This window comes from Eurosta solidaginis, chromosome 3 (assembly GCF_040869045.1).
Source record: "Eurosta solidaginis isolate ZX-2024a chromosome 3, ASM4086904v1, whole genome shotgun sequence".
Taxonomy (NCBI): domain Eukaryota; kingdom Metazoa; phylum Arthropoda; class Insecta; order Diptera; family Tephritidae; genus Eurosta; species Eurosta solidaginis.
In genome coordinates, this window is record NC_090321.1 from 102,005,017 (window position 1) to 102,030,372 (window position 25,356).

Genomic DNA, 25,356 nt, shown 5'->3' on the forward strand with positions numbered 1-25,356 from the left:
TATCACCCGCTGAAGATAGCCGGCCCTATGCGCCGCCCATGGTTCAACTATATACAGGTTGGCTCATCTGTAAAGCAACAAAATATGTCTGTTCAAATTGTCAAAATCTGTGTATTGGTGTTGGTGCGAATGGTATGGAATGGAAACATAAAACTTAGCAGTTTTTGTATGTGTAAGTAAAATGTTGCCAATGGGTTGGTTTCATTTTGAGTTTGCCATCTCCTTTTGACAATCCCTTCGACCATGCAATGACATAAATAAAATCAGCTGATGAGCCAACCTGTACATAATTGAACCATGGCGCCGCCATATTGAACACACTGTCAAAACGCTTAACAGCAGCCATATTGAACATCTTGTCAGGCATTTGACGGATAAGATATCACAATTGTTTTATCCACAATGGAAATAGGTGTATGTAGTTTTTTCACATAATTTCCAATCAGCTATCTTTAAAAAAAAGCTGGAACTAAATTTAGTATAATTATGTGCCATTATGTTCAGGCTTGTTATTTTATTTTGCTTAATGCCCTTTTTCTAATTGATGGCGTAATTGTATGAGCACAAGAGAGTGTAAATATGTAGATGCTATCAGTTAGCAAAGGTAGTTAATACTCACCGTGGAGCTGGTGGAGGGTCGGAGTTATCCGAGTCATTTGGTGAAGTAGGTATGGAATCCACATTGGCATATCCACCGCCACAGCATGATCCTTCGAAAGGTGATCGTTCATTAGCTCTGCAAGTATGAAAATAAAAAATTGAATTCGAAAAATATGTTAGACTTAGTTTTAAATGAGCTTCCATATACCGTAGATGTTAAAATCTATACATGCATTTAATAACATTGATATTGAGCAAAATTAATGAGGGCTCACTCATATTAGAAGGTAAAACCATGGCGAACGACACAAGATGGCAGCATGGTGACATACCTACAAACATATATAAAAGTTCCATGTATTTTGTTTTTGTAAATTCGATGGACAAATGTCAAAATCGCGCCGGAAGTTGATGCATCAAATCAAATAAAAAAAAATTTATTATCAGTTGTACCGTGCTGCCACCTTGTATCGTGAATAGTGAACAGCCTCGATCACATGTTCAATCGCTGTTCGATTACTTAAATCATTTGCTCAATAGCGTTTTTCAAACATTTTTCTAGACGACTGGTATATTGCACTATTTACATAGATATTTTAAACTGTTTGCATAGCTGGCTGCTCAAATTTAATCTGCACTGATAAGGTCCAATCAGTCGAAAGGACCTTATATGCGATATTAAAAAGGCTGATTCCACGATAGTTGGTGCATTTTGCAATATCCCCCTTCTTGCGGACTGGGAAAATAACACTTAGATTCCAATCGTCGGGCATGCACTCGTCCGCCCATATTTTGCGAAGATGCTGCTGCATGCGCCTTACCAACTCCTCGCCGCCGTACTTGAATAGCTCCGCAGGCAATCCATCAGTGCACACGGCCTTGTTGTTTTTCAATCTGGTTACTGCTATTCTAACTTCGTCATAATCGGGCGGGGGACATATATTCCATCATCATCGATTGCGGGATCGGGTTCTTCATCTCTGCGCGGTGAATCGCTGCCTCCACTTAGGAGAGCGGAGAAGTGTTCCCTCCATAATCTAAGCACTCTCTGGACATCAGTTACAAGGTCGCCGGTTTCGTTCTTACAGGAGTTTACCCCGGTTTTAAAATCTTCCGTCTGTCGCCATATTTTTTGGTAAAATTTTCGGGCGTTATTCCTGATGGCTAGCAGCTCAAGCTCCTCGCACTCACGGCTTTCTGCTTCTGCTTTTTTCTTCCTGAAAAGGCGTCTCGCTTCCCTTTTCAACTCACGACAACGTTCACACACTCCTCTTGTTGCGCTCGCTTTTAACGTAGGGCTGTAGGCAGCGTCTTTTCTTTCGGTTGCAACGTGGCATTCTTCATCGTACCAGTTGTTTTTTCGTGGCCGCCGGTAACCAATTTTTTCCTCGGCGGCAGTACGGAGTGCTTTGGAGATATGCTCCCACTGCTCCTGTATTCCTTCAGGCTGAGTTGTGCTCTCAGAGAGCAGGTGTGAGATTCGAGTTGCGAAATCATTGGCAGGCAGTTGTGATTGAAGCTTTTCGACGTCTAGCTTTCCTTGTGTTTTTTGTTCCTTGGTTTTAGCCGCGCTGAGGCGGGTGCGTATTTTGGCTGCAACGAGATAATGGTCCGAGTCGATGTTAGGTCCTCGGATCGTGCGCACATCTAAAAAACTGGAGGCATGCCGTCCGTCTATTACAACGTGGTCGATCTGATTGCGAGTATTTCGATCAGGACACAGCCATGTAGCTTGATGTATATTTTTAGCATGAACCTCGTGCTGGATATGACCATGTTTCGAGCACCGGCAAAGTCACTCAGCCTCAGTCCGTTAGGAGAAGTTTCATTGTGTAGGCTGAACTTTCCGACTGTAGGGCCAAAAACACCTTCTTTGCCCACCCTGGCGTTAAAGTCGCCCAGCAGGACTTTTATATCATGACGGGGGCAGCGCTCGGATGTGCGTTCTAATTGTTCATAAAAAGTGTCTTCCACCTCATCGGCTTTTCTCCTTTGTCTGCGCATGGGCGCAGATGAATGATATATTAAAAAATGTTTCTTTTATTCGGATAGCGGCGAGACGCTCGTCCACAGGCGTGAACGCCAGAACTTGGCGACAAAGTCTCTCTCCCACCACGAATCCGACGCCGAACTGCGCTTATTCGTATGGCCACTCCAATAGATGTCACAATTTTTGATCTTATTTCTCCTTGCTTCGTTCAACGCATTTCTTGAATGGCGGTGATGCCAGATTTTGCTTTGACGAGGACACCAACCAGCCGGCCATCGGCACCAATCCCATTCAGGGAGTGGACGTTCCAGGTTCATTGTCCTTCAAACGTTTGCCATGTTCTTCATCAATAGAGAGTGTATTTATCCGCGGCTTGTTGGTATATTTCATTGGAGTATGGTTTTACGTATCGGGTCCCAAGCCCAGCGCACAACCCGCTCAGCGTACTATAAGGAATGCTTTGAAGAAAAATTAACGAAATCAGTTAAGGACCACGCCCACTTTTATATAAATAAATAAAACAGGGTCGTGGACGAATAAAATAAGCTATATCTTTGCAAAAAAGAGCTTTATATCAATGGTTTTTCATTTCCCAAGTGGATTTATAACAATAAATAGGAAAAATTTCAAATTTAAAAAAATGGGCGTGGCATCGCCCCTTTTATGACTAAGCAATTTTCTATGTTTCGGGAGCCATAACTCGAAGAAAAATTAACATATCGTAATGAAATTGTGTACACATATTTTCCTTATAGCAGAAAATATTTCTAGTAAAAATGGGCGGGATCGGTTAAAGACCACAGCAACTTAGATATAAAACAAATTTAAATTAGAATAATAAGCTATATCTTAGCAAAAAATAGTTTTGAATCAATGATATTTCACTTATCACGTTTTATTGTAAGAGGAAATGGGTAGACATTTTTTTTGAATGGGCGGTACCACGAGTTATGTAGAAAAGTAATTTATCTGAAATCATGATGTAATTACAAGGTGACTGACGTTGGCAGCTTCTCTTTCTAATCCGCCATCTTGAACTCCCCCTCTCAAACCTCTTTGCGAAACTACTTTTTCATTCAGAGGAAAAATTGTAGTAAAACCCATACAAATCAACTTTCCTGGAAAAGTATTCAACAGCATCACTTTTTTTCTCCAATTCTATTTTGTGTTGACTTTTCTATAGCTCAAACTAGTGACAATTCTCAAAAAATCATTATTTTTTCAACAAAAACATTTAAATTTGCCATTTTTTTAGTTCTATGAGAAAGTCGATCGAATATATTCAATAACCCGTGGTCATTTATTTCCCAATCGTTGCTTGTTCGCGGCATTAAATCATCGAAAATATTGTCCAGAATGTAGACGATTATGCACGCGCAACGAGTGCACCCTATGGAGAACGGTCAGAGTTGGATAAGACTTTACATATATGATATGTATACCAATATGCCGATGTGGACACCACTTTTCGAATTAGAATTAAATGTATCTAGAAATGTACCAATGGCCCCACCTGAACCATCTGATGCTATACAAACTGGAACAGATTCAGATGGTAATCCAACATATGCAGCACGTGTCTATTTTCAAGGTCTATTGTCTGCCGCCTATGCACCGGCAAAAGGTGTCGCATACGCTTCACATAGCAGTAATGTTTTAGTCAAAACGTCGAGTTACTAAATAATTTCAAAGATAAATGGGTGGCCGATTTAAATGGACATGTACCTGTGGAGCTGTGGTTGGTGGTTATTCGGAATTAGGTGAAACATACGTTTCACGTGCTACATATAAAGACAAAATTTTACTAGGCAAAGTACATCCTTCACATAGAGTAATGTAAATATATACCAAACAATGCCACAGAGGTGAACAGATCTGAATATGAAGTATATATTGGTACCAGAAACTATCACAGCAGAATTTAACGACGAAGCAAATGACGAAGCTTAGTCGTACGTAAATTGGGTAATTGTTTACCTTAGGGTACAACTACAAAAACTCTTCCGAAAATATTAGGAGAGGTGTCAAAAGACGCATCTTGATACCAGGACCACAAATCCGAAAGCGGAAATTAAGAATTTTATTTCTATGAAAAGATATTTCTAAAAAACCGAAAAATGGCTCCGGAGCGCTCCGAAACCGGAAGTGGGATCCATAGTATTTTTGCGCAGAACACCTTTCTGCATTGGTGGCCTTCGGCCGCGCTTATAAAAAATTACCCTGTGTGGGTCCAACACCGGTTTGGAGACCAAAACTATATCCGCGCAAAACACTTTTACCCACAGTTTTTCTTGTGGGTACGACAAAATCATCAAAATTACAACAACCACATGAAAATTTTCGATTTTGTTTGCAAATATCTCCGAAGAGAAATAAAATTTCTAATTTCCGCTTTCGGATTCGTGGTCCTGGGATAAATTCGCGTCCTTTGACACCTCTTCCGATATTTTCGGAAGAGTTTTAGCAGTTGCACCCTAAAGTAAACCATTACCGTAAATTGAATGCAAAATTATAGTGGTGAGAGGAAAGGAAATTAATCAATTTTAGTATATGACCAACTAATGACTTCGTATGGATCTTTTACTGTGTTTACAACAGACATGTTACCCTAACAAAATCATATACCGAAATGTAATCACTTAATGTGTATTTGTGTATCTGTTTTTATTATTATTGTAAATGTTATTTTAAAGGACAACTTAAATATATAAATCGAAAATTTTTAACTAAAATAGTTGAAAAATTAAAAGTCACTGAACTTCTTAGACTATTTTGTAGATAACACACAAACTCCTATTAAAACAGTCGAGGCAGGGCTGGGCAGCTTCGGCAGAGAACTACTTTCAATCTAACTTTACTGTTTTGGCCCTAGGAATTAGAATTTTACTGTTCCTTTCAGTTAAAGGGCCAAAGTGACAATGCTAAACCCTATTTAACTCAAAGTCGCACTGAAAAACCGGGCGACAGAGTTTAAACTCTAATAACCAGGGGCGCAAACTGTTATTCCTTTTATAATATACCTAATTCCTTGCAAAACTATTAATTTTGGCCTTTAATATATTTGGATCAAGATAACGATTTTTATTACCTGAGTCCGATAAAACTAGCTAAAATTGGACTTTTCAAAATAAAAGTCCGGAAGTAAAAGTTAAATCCTGACTTTTATTTTTTAAGGTCAAAATAAAAGTCCGGCATGATAATAAAGAAACGGCTTAACCGAAATAAAAAAAAATTTGAATTCCGATAAGCCGTTTCTTTGTTATCAAGCCGGACTTTTATTTTGGCCTTAAAAAATAAAAGTTCGGATTTAACTTTTATTTCCGGACTTTTATTTTTAAAGGCCGAGTTTAACTACTTCTATCGGCCTCAAAAAATAAAAATACAGATTTTACTTCTATATGTGGACTTTTATGGAAAAAGTTCGAAAAATAAACATGATATTGCTATAGGGATACCTGAGAACTCAAACATTTTCACCTAGGACAATTTTTTGACCCGGACTTTTCGACTCCGAAAAAAAATAATAACTATTTTCCGTCCCTGCTAATAACAAGGGATATTTTTCGATTTTTTCTATAAATCGACGTGGCATACAAAATCCAGCATTTTCCATATTTTTTTTACAAGGGAGTTCAATGAAAAAAAAAAATTGAAAGCGCTAGGCGTTGTTGTGCAGTGTGAATGAAATGACTCCTTCACAGTTGAACATAGTCTTAATTTTAAAATTCAAAATTGTCGTGCAAGTTACTTATGTCGATTTTGAAAGTAAATAGGAAGATATGGCATACATGTAGAAAACCGCTCGAACATATCCCATTTTATATTTGAAATCTTGTTACGGATATGAAGCATTTAATTATCAGTCTCCTTCAAGCTCATCGTGAGCATATTTTACTAGAAATATAGGAGTATTACATACATAAATATTACATTATCCATATACCGAATTTCATCCAAATCGGTTGAAGCGATTCAGAGTAATACTGAATATATAAATATACAAAAAGGAAAAATTTTAAGTTTTAAGATTAATGTAAGTTATATTTTAATTTAAAAACTAAAAAAAATTAATTTTCGTTACCATCAAGGATTTAGTGCTTTTATTCAGAAAAGTATCAAATTTAATACTATTTTAGAAAACGGCCTCTTCTGTTCTTCCCATTCCTCTCATAATTCGTATTATGTGGGAGTCTTCAGAATGAGCTGTCACTACATAGAACATCTGGCTTTATTACATCATGATCTGAAATGAAATGTGCAATTGAAGCTCACGCTGAGTATATAATGTTCGGTTACACCTGAACTTAGACACCTTTACTTGTGTACTTACAAAAAAATGGTTTAAACGGTTTGTAAACAGATAATTTTTATTTTTAGCAAAATACCCTTTTAATATAATGCCAGATAGGCAAATGTAACTTGTGTATTTGGTTTTATTGAACGGTCGGAAAAAAGCAGAAGTGATAAAATGCTACATGTATCACATAGGCTTAATTCATAATCTTATAACTTTAAACGAGCAATTTTTTTATATGTGTATACTTGTATGTTTGTATAGCCGAACGATCTCGGGAACGGCTCACCCGATTTAAATTAAATTTGGCACAGAGATAATGTATCACCTTCTGAGACTTTCCACCTAGGTGTTGCCACTCAGAATGTTTCACAAGGTTGCCACCTGTTCGAAATTAAAAAAAAATTGCATGAGATATGCCGATATGGGTATCAAACGAAAGGAATTTCACATCGCATTACAATAGGGGCATTTTTGAGTAGGGTTGCCAATTAGGGTTGGGGTAGTTAGACGAAATAGTACTCTACTGATTACATGTAGAACAAAGTATGTTAGTATGTTATGCGGCATACTCGAAGATTGTCGAGAAAAGCTCGGTCGCTCAGGTACTAGTCCCTTACAAGAGAATTATATTCAACTGTCTCAATCACACATTGTTAAATTAACTTTGTTTGCGACTTTTGTTGCGTTCCAATGAAGCGTCATTCAGATACGGATAGAAATTTAATATGCAAATGCAACAACAATGGTATCCATATGGATCAAATGTTATCTGGATCACTACCACTCCAAAGAAAAATTTGTAAAACTAAATATAAATATCTTTACACTAATTTTTCAATAATATGACTCGTTGAAGTTAAAGATAAACAAGTAAAAGAAAAATTTACTTTTTTATTAATTTAATAAACCAAACATTGAAACTGCGCTTACTATTGCGGAATCAGCCTTCTTAATATCGCATATAAGGTCCTATGAAGTGTATTGTGTGAAAGATTGAAGCCCACCGTGAATCGGCTGATTGGACCTTATCAGCGCGGCTTCAGACCTGGTAAATCTACCATCGACCAAATTTTCACAATGCGCCAAATCTTGAAAAAAGCAGCGAAAAAAGAATCGACACACATCACCTCTGCGTCGATTTTAAAGCCGCCTTCGCCAGCACGAAAAGGAGCTGCCTATATGCCGCTATGTCTGAAGTTGGTTCCCCGCAAAACTTATACGGCTGTGCAAAATGACGTTGAGCAACACCATCAGCTCAGTCAGAATTGGGAAGGACCTCTCCGAGCCGTTTGAAGCTAAACGAGGTTTCAGACAGGGGAACCCCTTGCGTGCGATTTCGTTAATTTGATGCAGTAGAAATTTATACTAGCTGCAGAACTCCACCGCTCTGGAACAATATTCTATAAAAGCGTGCAATTACTGGCATATGCTGATGACATTGATATCATCGGCCTAAACACCGGCGCCGTTAGTTCTGCTTACTAAAAACTGGAAAAAGAAGCGGTAAAGATGGGTTTGATGGTGAATGAGGACAAAACGAAGTACCTGCTGTCATCGAGCAAAGAGTCAGCGCATATCCGCCTTGGCAACAACGCTACTTTTGGCAGTCATAAAACGAAGTACCTGCTGTCATCGAGCGAAGAGTCAGCGCATATGCGCCTTGGCAACCACGCTACTGTTGGCAGTCATAATTTCGAAATAGTAAAATACTTCGTTTATTTGGGAACCAGCATCAACACTATCAACAACATCAGCTCCGAAATCCAGCAAAGGATCATTCTAGCCAATAAATGCTACTTTGGACTAGATAGGGAATTGAAAAGTAAAGTCCTTTCTCGGCAAACGAAATTCATACTCTACAAGTCACTTATCGTACACGTCCTGCTATATGGTGCAGAAGCATGGACCATGACAGCATCAGATGAAGCGGCTCTGGGAGTGTTCGAGGGAAAAATTTTTCGAAAAATGTATGGACATCTACGCGTTGGCGATGGCGAGTACCGAAGAAGATTCGAACTAAATATATTTATTAGCATTACCAAATCACTCGTATTGGCCGTGATATCCCGTATTTTTCATTAATTTTAAAATGCCCCATCGGGAAATGATTCGACCCGGCTTTTTTACAAAATCAAAATTAATCAATTATAATCTGCTACGAAACATGACAATATTTCGTTTTACAAAAAAGGCTTACCCAATACAACTTTAAACGCGGAAGTGATTGTAATTGGCTACAACCAGTAAGAGGTAATGTTTATAAGGCACATTGGCGTCTTTGCAAAATCTAAAGTATCCAAGAGGAATACCAAGCTTATGAGAAGTTCCGACGATATTATAGATTGGAGTAATGTAAATGTAGGTTGAACACGGCTATAGTTTCCTTGATCTTGATCACTTTTGCAATATTTCAGGAAGAAATGGCCATAGCCCCAAAAATGTCATTCAACCCATCTGGTCATGAAAAAGGTTTGCTACACTTTGCTAAAACCCAAAACGCTGCTAGTTTTTCCAGGACCCGTGTTATAAATCAGAGCTCGCCTATGGATCAAGGGAAGAGGGCAGCCCACCCTCCGCTGGAACGAACAGGTGGTAAAACGATTTAAATATCTTTCGTGTGAACAATTGGCGCCAGTTAACCCCACGAAGAAGCGACTGACGCGCCATGTTATACGGCTAAGCGCCAATTAAATAAAGTAGGTATATTATAAAATAACTATAAGCAAATACTAGGAGCTTTCTAGACCAGTTCTAGTTGCTGCTTCTAGATCTGAAAGCTGTGCCACTCCTAATAGTCATAGCTCAAGCAGCCGCGAGGCATTAAGTTTCATTGCAGTTGTGAACGATATGTTCTTCGCCACCAGATCTACAGGTGGAATGTGCAAAATGACATACAGTGCAGCCGTGGGGTTGCTTTCAGGACTCCGTTATGCTAAGCATAGATAGCCTGCATTTCCCCCTAATTTTTTGAATTAAGTTCTTTTTTGTGGGGCCTTCCACCACAATCACTAATAATATCCAATGAGAGGGAAAAGGTGATAAGCCCAATGTACACCGCAGCATTATTTAACATGCAGTTAGTGGCGTCGAGGGCTTCAACACTTTCTCCTCGACTATGAGCTTCCACTCCAACTTACTGCCTATAATGAGTCCTAGATATTTTGTACAAAGTTTTTGTAGCAGGGGCACCTCTCCTAACTTAGGCCTGGTCCAATTGGGCATCTTATACTTCTTGGTAAAGAAGACCATATCCGTCTTTTACGCGTATCTATATCCAGAAGCTCCCGATCCATCAAAGAGCTATCTGCTGGAAGGCACTTTTTACTTATGATCACTGCAACGTCATATGCGTACGCCGTTAGCTTGACTGATCCATCTTCGAGCCACCTGACCAAATTGGGTGCTAATACCCCGCCCTGCGACTTCTCCCTATTTACTCATTGTGTGGCCTCATAAAGCCAGAAGTTAAGACCATCCATGATCGACTGTTTAGAGACATTGGGCGCTTTCAGCGAACACAAGTGTTGTTCAATCGTGGAATGATAATTTTCTGAACGCACCATGCAGCATATATGATCCATTCAACGGTTGGGATTTTACGTCAAATTACTAAGAATACATTTTCCCTACATTCGCAACGAGTTTATTCAGCCATCTAACGGTACTTTGATATTTTAAAGTGTTATGAATACAATTTTTCTTCTTAACATTATAGAGAAGTGTGAACAATAATTTAAGCTAGTGTTGGGAACTATCGAATGAAAACTATGGAGTTATTCGATAGTTCACTAATTTTCATTCATTCGATAGTTATTTGAATTACTAGCTTTTAGTATGAATGGTTCGTTCATTACAATTTTTCCGAATTACAAGTTTTTGGTATGAATGATTGTTCATTACTATTTTTTCGAATCGTTCGTTTATTTAAATTTCTACTACGCAGTTTTAACGCTTAGCATACTTCAACCTAATCGACAAACCTTTTAAGCGTGGTAATTATTTCAATTTTTTAACTGAGGAAGTGCCTTTAACTATTTAAATTGTGTAGAGCTATTTATAATGCGGTCTGGATTGAAGATATCATCCATTTGGGAGTTTTTCACCAAAAATGGCAATGAAATTAAATGTCATATATGCAAAAATAATTTTAATCTTCTGGAAACACATCAAATTTAAAGGACCATCTGCCGAAGACATTTCCAATAGTGGATGTTTGAGAAGGACTGTTCAAACCAAATTATGTTGTTGAGCATACAGATACAAATTCAATTTCACTTATCTTCTGCCTGTTGTTGTTGTTGTCGTGGCGGCATCAAATCTCCACTAAGGTTTGGGGGAGTACTGACATATTGGCCATATGAATTGGTAAGACCAAAAAACTCAGTGGGTTGCGAACCAAAACCTTTTGCATATCATGCATGCGCTTTGTATAATATGTAACAAATGCATTTAAATTGAATATTTGCATTGTTTACTTGAAGCAAAATTTACCACATTTTAGTCACATTCAACATTTTGCCTTATATAGGTTTGTTCTTTAGATCCCCGGAGGGTAAACAATCCAGAAAGTGTTCTTTTGTATAGTAAATGAACTGGCCTCGGGCTAGCTAAAGAGCAGATCAAATGATTGAATGAAAAAATTCATTCGATAGTTTAAATCATTCAGTAACTAACTATCGTAGTTGAATTCATTCGATACTTTCCATCACTAATTTAAACAGTCCTTTTCCTTAAACATACGGGATTATGGTGTTTATTATTTGTAATAAAATATACTTTGTATTTCATACTTTAAATTTTTAAAATAATTTTTATCTTCTTAACTTTAGTTAATGAAATTTTTTTAGCTTACAAAATGAAAATTTTGGATTTATAAATTTCTAACTTTGAATTTATTAATAAATATTTATTCAAGAAAATTTAAATATTGTGAGTTAACTTTGTTGGCAACTTTGTTGGGTATTTTAAAGCTATTGAGAATTGAATAAATAAGAGGATAATTGGATATTTTAAAGCCATTTCGAATCAATAAGAAGAAAAAGATACACATACTTATTTAAAATAATTTCTTCAATCAAAATTTAAAAGATGAACAAACAGTAATTTTAACAAAACAATTTATAATTAAATTTTGTGAGAAGCATATATGTATGTAATACTCCTATATTGCTAATAAAAAATGCTCGCAATATGTTTTGAATTCGAAATCAAAACCAGACAGCCTATAAATTTTTTGTGATTGTAGCAGCATAAGTGACAAGAAAAAATTCAAATTTAGGTACATTCGATTATTGAATACAAAAACAAATACGTTTAAACAGCAATATATCGGCAGTCTGATGTTTGGGAATGTACCTAGCCTTTTGTAGCAATATAGGAGTATTACATATATGGTGAGAAGGCTATTTAAAAATACAATATTTTACCGAATTGAATTAATCAATTAAATTTAGAACGTTATATAATGTACGTGATTAGTAAACTTTTTAAAGGCAACTATCATTAAAACAGAAAAAAATTTTTAATGAAATTATACTTATTTGAACGTATAAACTCTTAAAGGGACTTCATACTTTATGGCTTATTACAAAATCCAATATTCAACCAATAGCAATATCAATTATAGTTATAAAATTTATCAACCAAAAGACAATTTATTTCTCCTACAATTTAAAATATATACGATAGTACAAAAAAATCTCTATATAGATTACCAAATAAGACTAAATATAAAATATAGAAATATTAATTAAAAGAAGAAATTGCATCGTTGTGCTTCCCTTGAATATTATTGTAACCAATTTCAACAAAATTTTAAACGTATCTACAAACAAATTTATGAATCATTCAATTTTGAACAAAAAATTTCAAGTAGTTTTTTCGAATACTTACAATGAAGGTATATCAGCAAATAGAAGCCTGATGCAAAACTTGTCAATAACATTTTATAATTTTTCTATTTAAATTTACACATTTTTTATACAAATATAGACCATTGTGAATGAAACTAAGTGTGATATCTTATCAGTCAACTGCCTGACAGGATGTTCAATATGGCTACTTTTTAGCGTTTTGACAGGGTGTTCAACATGGCGGCGCATATCTTCAGCGGGTGATAGAAAGAGATACAGAATGAGACAGCGATAGTCAATTACAAATCAGGTGATCCAATCACTTTGGAATTTTGACGTCTATGCAGAAGATATCACACTTAGTTTTATTCACAATGATCTAGACATTTTATTTTATTTGTTCACTCCCTTTCCATAAAATTTTAAAATATTTTTTTCTTTTCTATTATCTTAAATAAATATTTTCTTATGGTTCTACGTTCACCAATACGAGCTGGTAATTTTACAAATTCTGAAAATTAAAATAATAATACAAATTACACAATTAATCAGAACACAACACAAAATGCAAACATTAATACAACACAACATAATATTTCTAGTCCCACACACGATAATCTTTCGAATACTACAATAAAGAATTAATTTAGATATGTTCCTTCTACTAAATCTATTAAACTACCACAATTATGGCATGAATGTCCTGATGCCAGGTTTTTACTTGTTGAAGGACAATTTGAAATTAACAATATCAACGATGATAATTTCAAAATGTATTAATTACTCTTCAACCAGATATTATATCTAACATTTTTGACGTTATTAGCCCTTTTCATCTTTTTAACAAATATGAGACAATTAAAAAGATTTTATGTGAACGATTTTCTCTTAGTGAAGAGAAGCGATTAGAACAATTATTTTCAAAAACAGAACTTGGTGATCGTTCACCATCTGAATTATTTAGATTCATGAAATCACTTAGAGGTACCGACTCCATTGTTAGTTAGAAATTACTTTTTAAATTATGGATTCGTAAATTGCCACAAGAAATACAAATAATAATCAGAATAAAGATGAAATTATTATTTTAGCAGATAAACTATTTGATTTAACTAACAAACCTCAATTTTCTAAATCCCCTGTAGTTTCAAGTATAAATAATAACATTTAAGAACAATGCATTAAAATAAAAGAAACATATCTGAATCACGAAATTCTTCAAGATCCAGAAATTTTTCAAATAGTCGCAATTTTAATCTAAACTAAAACAATCCATTATAACGGTGGTGGATAATGGAACAATTTCTAAACCAACTCGCCGCCTATTGATTTTTGACAATAAACTTAATTTTCAAATCGATACCGGTGCAGTTGTATCAGTCATTCTTTTTCAAAATTCAAAATTAACAAAAGAGATTCGGATCTTTCATTAACTGCAGCTAACTTTGTTGGCAACTTTGTTGGGTATTTTAAAGCTATTGAGAATTGAATAAATAAGAGGATAATTGGATATTTTAAAGCCATTTCGAATCAATAAGAAGAAAGACACACATACTTATTTAAAATAATTTCTTCAATCAAAATTTAAAAGATGAACAAACAGTAATTTTAACAAAACAATTTATAATTAAATTTTGTGAGAAGCATATATGTATGTAATACTCCTATATTGCTAATAAAAAAATGCTCGCAATGTGTTTTGAATTCGAAATCAAAACCAGACAGCGATAGTCAATTACAAATCAGGTAATCCAATCACTTTGGAATTTTGACGTCTATGCAGAAGATATCACACTTAGTTTTATTCACAATGATCTAGGCATTTTATTTTATTTGTTCACTCCCTTTCCATAAAATTTTAAAATATTTTTTTCTTTTCTATTATCTTAAATAAATATTTTCGTATGGTTCTACTTTTACCAATACGAGCTGGTAATTTTACAAATTCTGAAAATTAAAATAATAATACAAATTACACAATTAATCAGAACACAACACAAAATGCAAACATTAATACAACACAACATAATATTTCTAGTCCCACACACGATAATCTTTCGAATACTATAATAAAGAATTACTTTAGATATGTTCCTTCTACTAAATCTATTAAACTACCACAATTATGGCATGAATGTCCTGATGCCAGGTTTTTACTTGTTGAAGGACAATTTGAAATTAACAATATCAACGATGATAATTTCAAAATGTATTAATTACTCTTCAACCAGATATTATATCTAAAATTATTGACGTTATTAGCCCTTTTCACCTTTTTAACAAATATGAGACAATTAAAAAGATTTTATGTGAACGATTTTATCTTAGTGAAGAGAAGCGGTTAGAACAATTATTTTCAAAAACAGAACTTGGTGATCGTTCACCATCTGAATTATTTAGATTCATGAAATCACTTATAGGTACCGACTCCATTGTTAGTCAGAAATTACTTTTTAAATTATGGATTCGTAAATTGCCACAAGAAATACAAATAATAATCAGAATAAAGATGAAATTATTATTTTAGCAGATAAACTATTTGATTTAACTAACAAACCTCAATTTTCTAAATCCCCTGTAGTTTCAAGTATAAATAAAAACATTTAAGAACAATGCATTAAAATAAAAGAAACATATCTGAATCACGAAATTCTTCAAGATCCAGAAATTTTTCAAAAAGTCGCAATTTTAATCTAAACTAAAACAATCCATTATAACGGTGGTGGATAATGGAACAATTTCTAAACCAACTCGCCGCCTATTGATTTTTTACAATAAACTTAATTTTCAAACGATACCGGTGCAGTTGTATCAGTCATTCTTTTTCAAAATTCAAAATTAACAAAAGAGATTCGGATCTTTTATTAACTGCAGCTAACGGTTCTTCAATCGAAACTTTCGTTACAAAACTTCTTAAAATTGATTTAGGTTTACGAAGAGATTTTGAATTTCCCTTTATTATTGCGAATATTGATACACCTATTTTAGGAGCAAACTTTTTAGAGAAATTTGGAATTATGGTTAATATGAAAAATAAAGGAATAATGGATTTTACAACAAAAATTAAGGTTTCTGGATCTTCTGAATTTTCTGACATTTTTTCACTCAAAATTCCTATTGTCGAAAATAAGTTTTAAAAATTACTAAATGAATTTCCGTCTATTACCTGTGAGCCAGATTACACTAATGAATTGAAACACCATAAGGTTCACAGGATAGAATCAAGAGGAGTTTTACCTTTTTCAAAACACAGACGCCTTGATCCAGCCAAACTGCTAAAGCTGAATTTGAATTCTTAGTTAGAACGGGTATATGCAAACTCTCAAATTTTCCCATTGCATCTCCTCTTCATCTCGTTCCTAAAGAAATACCAAATGATTGGAAACCTTGTGGAGATTACCGAAGATTAAATTTTATTACTACACCAGATCATGATTGATGATCTGACAATTGATTTGAATAATAAACAAATTTTTTCCAAAATCGATCTTGTGTGCGCGTATCATCAAATCCAATGTCCGAAGAAGACATATATAAAACGGCAATAACCACTCCTTTTGGAATGTTTGAATTCATAAGAATGCCTTTTGGTTTAAAAAACAGCGCTCAAACTTTCCAACGCTTTACTAATAAAGTATTTTCTGATTTTGATTTTGTATTTACATACATTGATGACGTTCTCATTGCCAGTTATGATGAAGATCAACATATTAATCATTTAAAAGCAGTTCTCAAACAACTTGAAGAATATATCTCAAGGATCAAACTTTCGAAATATATTTTCAGTGTAAATAACTTAGACTTCTTAAGTCACGAAATTTCAGCTGAAGGCATTAAATTCTCTGAGATCGAATTGAAATCACAACAAATTTTGAAAACCCAATTTCTATTAATAAATTGCAAAAGTTTTTAGGTATGGTAAATTACTATCATAAATATATTAAAATTTTAACAACTGAACTTAGTCCTCTACATAAAATGCTTACACATGCTGTTAAAAACAAAATCAAACAATTAAATTAGACAAACAAAACCATATTAGCTTTCGAAAATGTTAAAAAACTTATTGCTAAATATACTCCACTGACTCATTTCGACAAAAGTGGTACATTATCGTTAGCAGTGACGCATCAGATGTTGCTATTGGAGCAGTTTTACAACAAACTAGCAATAATATACTAGAACCATTAGCATATTTATCGAGAAAGTTATCTCCAACAGAAACTAATTATTCAACATTTGATCGCGAACTTTTGACAATTTATAATTCAATTAAACATTTCAAACATTTTTTTGAAGGTATAATATTTAAAATTTACACTGATCACAAAACTTTAACTCATGTTCTAAATTTTAAAGTCGATAGATCTCCTCGTCAATGACGACATCTTAATATATTGCTCAATTTAAAAATGATATTCAATATATATATGGAAAAGAGAACTTAGTTGCCGATACACTTTCCCGTATTCCAGTAGTAACTACAATTTCAACTCAAGACTTTAATTTAGAAACCTTGTTTAAGAACAAAAAACAGATAAAAAACAGATTTTGCAAGAAATTATTTCTGATCAAAATTCTAAAAATAATTTAAAAGAAAATCATATTCTTATTATTTTTATAGTTATTAATTTAAAATCTGGTGCATTGTTTCTTTACAACCATATGTTCCACATTCTATGAGAAGAATTATAATAGACTCACTCTCTTTCACATCCAATTATTATAACAACTAGACGATTAATTCAAACTAAACATTGACATGCGTAAATAAATTAATGATTGGACCTCATCTTGCATTAGTTGTCAAAAGTCAAAAATTTCAAGACATACTAAATCTTCTATTCAAAAAGTTTAAATATCATCAGGTCGTTTTGAACATATTCATATTGATATGGTTGGACCTCTTCCAGTCTCAAATGAAAATCGTTACGTATGTTTGTTTAATGGTGTGTTCAGTTTATACTTATATTTAAGAATTCATGAGCTTAACACCGAATTCCTAGAATACCAGAGATCTCGAAGTTTTTATTAGTTTTTAAAAGTCCAATTAATAATTGGTATGTTTTCATGCAGCTGCATAAGTTGATCAGCCAAATTCAATTAATCGTGATTTGGTTTGATAACTTCGAATGACAAATGCATTTGACCCTTCAATTGTACTAGCAAAGTGCACAAACGCACCTATTGCTGTACATCTCTGACAATATCGATAACCATCGATTACACGTAAATAGCTAAAACAGCTGACAATTGCGATCACTCTTTTTAATTTTTTGGCAAGTGCAACATAAAATATAAGCTATGGATATAAGAGTTTTTTGCACCTATGGGTGTAAGTATCTTTTTATTAGTTAAGGTTTAATTATTAGACCATAACCCTTATTTGTTAATACAGCTTCAAAATTAAGACATAGCCCAACTAATTCTGATCAGAGTGTGGAATATCCAGCGGAATCACCTGTGGCAAGCAATATTGGAGTTGTAAATTATCATCACAATTATATTGGGGAATGGGTCAATGCCCGAAGCTCAATAACTTTCCCCAAAAAAGGGAGCTCCTTCTAAACTGTTGGGTACTACCGGCGCACTATGATTTTTCAGCTGATGCTGAGCATTTACAACGAAAGTTTAATTATAATTGGCTCGAAATGTATAAACCATGGATGGCATATTCAAGCAAGCTAAAAGGAACTTTCTGTTTGTATTGTGTCTTATTTAAACTACAAAAAATACGTGGGATTGTAATTTCCTTTGTTATTCGACCTTTCGTGAAGTATAAGAATATACATGAATACAGCAAGAACCACGCCGCGTCAAATGTACATAAGAAAGCAGCACAGTCAGCACACTTATTTCTAAATCAACAGCCAGTTGATGTACAAATGCAAAGTGGACACGATAAAATTGTGGCGGAAAATAGAACCTTTTTAAAATCTATTTTGTCTGCAATAATTTTTTGTGGTACACATGATCTTCCACTACGGGGAAAGTTAAACAATGAAGGCAATTTTATATATGTACATATCGTTACCTTAGTTCACAAAGGCCCTAACTGACATTAAAAAAATTTTACGGGAGAAACAAAAAACAAATTTTTTTTACATTGAACGCATGCAAATAAAGCTTTGTAAATTTGATATATCTCCGTTATTTTTGCTAGCAACACTTTAAAATTTGTAGTGAGGGTGTATATAAATATATCATACTAAAATATGTGAAAAACGCATTTTCGAAAAATGTGTCAGTTAGGGCCTTTGTGAATTAAGGTAACGATATGTATTTCATGAAGTTTCTGGGTAATTTCTCGATACAGGTTCTTGTAAATAAGTGTGAATCTAAAACTGAAAGACTGGATGTCCTTTTTCCAGGCATATTACACGGTTTACTGATGCTGAGAATAGAATCTGGAGATGAATGCCTAAAATCAAAGATTGAAGGTAACAAAAATGCACCATATACGTCTCCAAGAATCCAAAATGAGCTGTTAGAAATTTGCGCAAATGTGTTAAAATCATATATTTGCAAAGATATAAAAGAAGCAACGGCATACAGTATATGGGCGGACGAAACAGCGGGCATGGCAGGAAAAGAGCAACTTTCTATAGGGATTCGTTTTTTTGATCAGAGGCAAATGGTTATTCGGGAAGAATTTATGGGCTTTGTAGAACTCAAGTCCATGAAGGCAGGAGTAATAGCTGATAATATCAGGAAATTTGTTTTTGCATTAGACCTTGACCCTCTAAAATGCGTTGGACTTGGCTTTGACGGATGTGCTACTATGGCTGGTAAAATCAATGGTGTCCAACAAATTTTAAAGAAGTCGTTTCCGAAAAGCCTTTATTTTCATTGTGCAAACCATAGACTTAATTTAGTAATCAATGACTTGAACAAGGTTGCCGAAATAAGGAACACAATTTGCACAATTAAAGACATAATCGTTTTCTTTAAAGAATCACCTATACGCAGACAGTACGTGCCCAATATCCATTCGCTTTGTGAAACCCGATGGTCGGAAAAATATGCCAGTATAAGCGGTTTTAAAAAGCACTTTGCTCCAATAGTTATGGCTCTTGAAAAACTAAGTATAGAGGGAAATGCGGCCACTAGAAAGCACGCGTATCAGTTGCACAGCGCGTCATGTAAATCTGTCTTTATTTTATGCCTTTGCATAATTTCCAAATATTTTGTTATTATTGAGCCCGTAGCGAATAAAATGCAATCGAAGGAAAATGACATTATAAAATGCGCCGAACACATAATTAAAATTTTGGAAGTAGTGCAAGCGCATAGATCGACCACTGATATAACATATTCAAAGATGCTTCTGAGCTGGCTGAAAGTGTTTCTGTTGAAATGAACATGCCGAGAGTGGTGGAAAGCCAAACAAATAGATCGAACGTTCCTTTTACATCTATTTTAGAGTATTACCGGCGAGCAGTTTTTGTACCTTATCTAGACTCTCTAGTATGTTCCCTTAATGAGAGGTTCTCGGAGCAAAATAATCCTGCCTTTTCATTGACTGCGTTGCATCCAAATATTTTAAAAAATATGAGTATTGAAGACATTAGCAGCAAACCTGTGGATGCCAAAGTTTTTTATGAATTAGATGGCATCGACAATGAAGTGGAATTGTGGTATATGGCCTCAAAATCAACAAACAATAGAACTCGTGTGTGCCTTCGAGAATACAGGATTTTATCAAAAAATAAGAAAAGCTTTTGGAATACTGCTGGAATGACCGCTACGATGGAGCGCTCCTTCAGCACTCTGAAGAGGGTTAAAACGTGGTTGAGAACAACAATGACGGCATCTAGACTTAATGGGGAATAAACTTCTTTTCCAAAAATATATTTACTGTAAATTCAAGTTTTTTTTTTAAGGTTTATGCATGCTAAGTGCGTACAGAAAATTGGTTAAGGAAAACGATGCGGAGATAAAAGATTTAATTTTAGATGAATTTGCAAAGAACCCAAGAAAAATGATAATTATTTAGCAAATATATAAATTAAGACAGTATGAAAAGGCGACAGTAGAGGCGCGAGAGTTTAGTTTCATTGAAGCTATCAGTCAGTTTTGATTAAGCACGCAATCTGTCGGGCAATAGTAGAGTTATTTATTGTGAAGTACTTTAATAAAGGCCATTTTGCATTATTAAATATTGGAGTTATTTTTTCAACAGTTTAGTGACTCGAACTTAGCAAAAGGTTGCAAATAAGAGGAGTTGCAAGTAAATTCGTTACAATTGGTGTCAGAAGAGGAATTGTTGAATAAATTCCAGAGGACAACAAGGACATGGCAAAGTTCAGTGAATTGAAGATCCAGCAATTGAAGGAGTTGGAGAGCCGTGGATTGAATACAACCGGCAATAAACTCGAACTTCAGGCAAGACTACGAGAGGCAATGGAAGCAGAAGCAATTAACGTGGAAGAGTATTTCATCTTGATGGCGACGATACAACAACAAAAATTGAAGAGAAAAAGGAAACATTGCAGACAGTTACCAGCACAGACATGAACATGATATTGGATGCAATAACTGGTCAAAAATCAACAGTGGCAAGTCAGCTGGAATCGCAGTCGACACAGATTACATCCAAGATGGAAACTCAACTGGAAGAACAGAAAACATATATGGCATCCCAACTGGAAAAGCAAAAGACATATATGACATCTCAGTTGGCTGAGCAGTTGAAAGCACAGGAGGCCCGCATATCCTCGCAGTTAGAGGCACAGGAGATAAGGGTAACGTCGAAGCTAGAGGTCCAGGATACCAAAATTTTACAGTTTGAGGAAAAAATCAAGGCCGAGGTGGATGCTTTGAGATTACGTATCGAGCAGTTGCAGCTAAATCGCCCAGCAGTTTCAACGAGTAATCCAAAGGTAAAAACACCATCTTTTGACGGCTCTGTTCCTTTCCAGGTGTTTAAGATTCAGGTTGAGAAGACTGCAGCAGCGAACAAATGGAATGCTGAAGATAAAGTTGCAGTTCTGTTCGTGGCACTGAAACGGCCTGCCGCGGAAATCTTACAGACTATTCCAGAGTACGTACGGAACAGTTATGACGCATTGATGGCTGGTGTAGAACGAAGGTACGGAAGCGAACACAGGAAACAGATGTATCAAATACAATTGCAAAACCGTTACCAAAAAGCTAATGAGACTTTGCAAGAGTTTGCTTCGGATGTTGAAAGGTTGGCTCATTTGGAAAATGCGGACGCATCCGTGGAGTACACCGAGAGGGTAAAAATCCAGAGTTTTATAAATGGCATACGGGACATAGAAACGAAGCGAGCGACATATGCTAACCCAAAACCCACATTCGCAGAAACGGTATAACATGCTCTGATTCAGGAAACAGCGTCGCTTCTGTGTAAGCCAGTTTTCAAAGCACGCCGTGTGGAAGTAGAAAGGCCAGAGTGGGTAGACGCAATATTTGAGGCGCTGAAAGGATCGCAAAAGCGGAGTGAAAAAGTTATAAAATGCTTCAAATGCGGGAAGCCTGGTCACATTGCACGTCATTGCGATATTGATCCTGGTGGTTTCAACAGCATGGGTGGTCTTAATAACAAAGCTGGAGGGGATGAGCAAGAGCGAGTAAGATGTAGAGATCGAGAGCTAGCTCCAGCTATTGAATGTCCTGTGATATCTTTGTAGCAAATTGGAAGGAAATCAAGCAGTCTTACCGTCAGAGGGAATGTGGATGGCAAAGAACGTGTACTGACTGTAGATACGGGCGCATCTCATTCCTTAATTCGATCTGACTTGGTCAACAGGAGATTAAAACCGTTACATGGAGCAAGTTTGCGTACGGTCACTGGCGAGTATAACCAAGTCCAGGGAGAAATGGTATATGAAGTCTTGATTGGAAAGGTCACAGTTCTACACAAATTCGTTGTGGCGGAGATCGTTGATGAAGTCATATTGGGAGTGGACTTCTTGGTTGACCATGACATCAAGATCGATACGCAGAGAAGGGTGATGCGTTTTAAGAACCAGGATATATCACTTAACTTCAGTTTGCAGAAAGGGTTCAGTAGTAATCGAGTACTGGTGGAGAAGACTCGACACAGACCACGAAAGTCAAAGGCAAAGATTGGTAGATCGAATGGGCCAAATAAATCAAAATCAAAAGTACCTGCGGGAGAAACACTGGCATTGACTAAACCTAATGGACGCACAAAAACGAAGCAACGAATTTCTCAGAAAGAATACGAGGGTAGTTTCAAGCCGGAGCGCACTACTCTTGTGAAACGTGCGAACGATACTGATTATGCGAAACCAATCCGTCAAGTGCAAGCTCTACGAAGTAGTTCATTGGCCAAACAACAGAGTGTGGAGGAACGGCCTAGGGTAATGAGTAGTAAGATCAAACACTGGCATGACAAGAACTTTAATTCGGAAGATTTCTTGGAGGGAGATTTGGTACTGCTATACAACCCTCACCGGCGGAAAGGTGTTCCATCCAAATCTCGGTGCAGTTGGGAAGGTCCGTACAGAGTTGCGAAGAGGATCAGTGACATCATTTACCGCATACAAGCAATTGGGAAACCACGAAATAGAAGAGTGGTACATTTGGAGATGCCAGCAGCAGTTAGATCGAGAGATTTGTCTGATCGGGACGATCAGACTTAGGTAGAGGGCAGTGTAACGAATATTAGCAACACTAAGAGGTACTGTCATCTCTAAGCGATGCTAAGCAGTGACTTGCATGCACATCCATAAATCAATCATTATGTATCTACATAAACGAATCAATAATTATGTCTACACATATGTAAGTACACGCAGGGAGAAGCAACGCACAAACACATGCATATGTCTTATCTGAGGTGCTCACAAGGGAGGGCAATAATTTGTGCAAGTATTACTCGCGCGCATATGAGAAGCAATAAACATAGTTGTGGCTGGTGATTTTGTAGTTGATAACTAACTAGTAAGCTCTGGAACGGAAAAGCCTAGAAGTATGCAACGAGGAAATCAGACAGTATAAAAAGGCGACAGTAGAGGCGCGAGAGTTTAGTTTCATTGAAGCTATCAGTCAGTTTTGATTAAGCACGCAATCTGTCGGGCAATAGTAGAGTTATTTATTGTGAAGTACTTTAATAAAGGCCATTTTGCATTATTAAATATTGGAGTTATTTATTATAGAGTTTACTGATTCGAACTTAGCAGAAGGTTGCAAATAAGAGGATTTGCAAATAAATTCGTTACATTTGTCATAAAGAAAAGAGCAAAATTGGGCTTTCAGGAGAATTTACCAGTAATTCCAACGGTATTTTTTTTTTGGTGCAAATAAAAGCTTTAGGGGTAATTTCACGTCAAAAGTTCAAACCATCGTTTTTTAAAATTGAAATATTTTCAAAACTTGTTAACGGATTTTAACATGATTACAACTCCGAATTAGCTTATAAAAATACCTTTAAATTTATATATATTTGTTTAACCAATGAAATCCCCATTTACTAAAAAATTGCAAGAACAATTTAACTTTTTATTTCCAGTGCTTTTGAGGAACACACTGCAGAACACCACAACAGCGCAGCAACAAAACAGGATAACACCGACAAAAAATCATTTAATTTGTATTATTATTATTAATATCACTACTGTTACTATCAATACTATTAATATCACTACTATTACTATTATTATTATTATTACTATTAATTATAACGATCAATAAGAAAACAACGTCAAATTTAATGAGCAGGGAAAAGGCATATTTTGAGGGATTAAAAGAAAAATTTAGGAAATTAATTGAATCATCTGGGCAAGATACCGATAATTTACCATAAACTAGCAGGGGGCAATTTCTTTAGATAGAAGTGAAGTACCATCAACGAATGGGGGAGTGATTTCTTTAGATAGTAATGATGTACCATCAACAAGTAGAGGGGTGGTGTCTCATATTTCATCTGCCAATGATGCACCGTGCGCTGGTGGGGAACCTCCTTTCTGTCATGACAGCGATAGTGAATATGATAGCGATAGTGAATATGAGAGGTATTTATTTGAAGACGGTGAACTAGATGAGAGTGTAGACGAGGTCGGACCAAGGACATGACGGCAAGGGTAAGTTTAGCGTTGAAAGGTTGAGCATTTAGAAATAAAATATCCGAGAGTAGTCTTTCTGGTCTTTTGCACTCTTTGGATGGAGCAGGATTTAAGGGATTGCCAGTAGACGCTAGAACAATTCTGAGTACAAGCAGGGAACCAGTAAATATTAGGTCCTTTTCAGAGGGAGAGTTTTTGTATTTTGGGTTTGAATATAATTTTTACTTTAAAGAATTTGATTTTCTCGAAAGTTTAGAACGAATTTCAATAGATGTGGGGATAGATGGGCTTAAAGTTTTCAAAAGTTCTAACAGGGTATTATGGCCAATTTTGGGCCACGTTGTAGATTTCCCCAATTCGGAACCATTGATGATAGCTTGTTATTCAGGGATGAGTAAGCCCATAGATGTAAATAATTTTAAAAGAATTTTGCGAAGAGATATGCACTTTAACTCAGAATGGGGTGAGAGTGAGATCTAGACAATTGTTAAAGAATTTAGAGTTAGGATATTTACTTGTAATTCACCAACTCGGGCATTTATAACTGGGGTAAAGGGTCAT

At 35.5% G+C, this 25,356-nt stretch overlaps 1 protein-coding gene and 1 pseudogene across 16 annotated transcripts in view; one reads left to right on the forward strand and one right to left on the reverse strand.

Annotated features, from left to right (window-relative positions):
- The window catches only part of Rgk2 (Rad, Gem/Kir family member 2), a 694,072-nt gene that overhangs the window by 367,312 nt on the left and 301,404 nt on the right, over positions 1–25,356 (reverse strand). For all 16 annotated transcript variants that reach the window (XM_067772880.1, XM_067772883.1, XM_067772873.1 and 13 more), the window contains one exon: positions 620–736. In XM_067772880.1, coding sequence (XP_067628981.1) covers positions 620–736 — 117 coding nt within the window. The remainder of the gene's footprint in view (positions 1–619; positions 737–25,356) is intronic.
- On the forward strand, positions 4,037–4,540 carry LOC137246990 (uncharacterized; annotated as a pseudogene).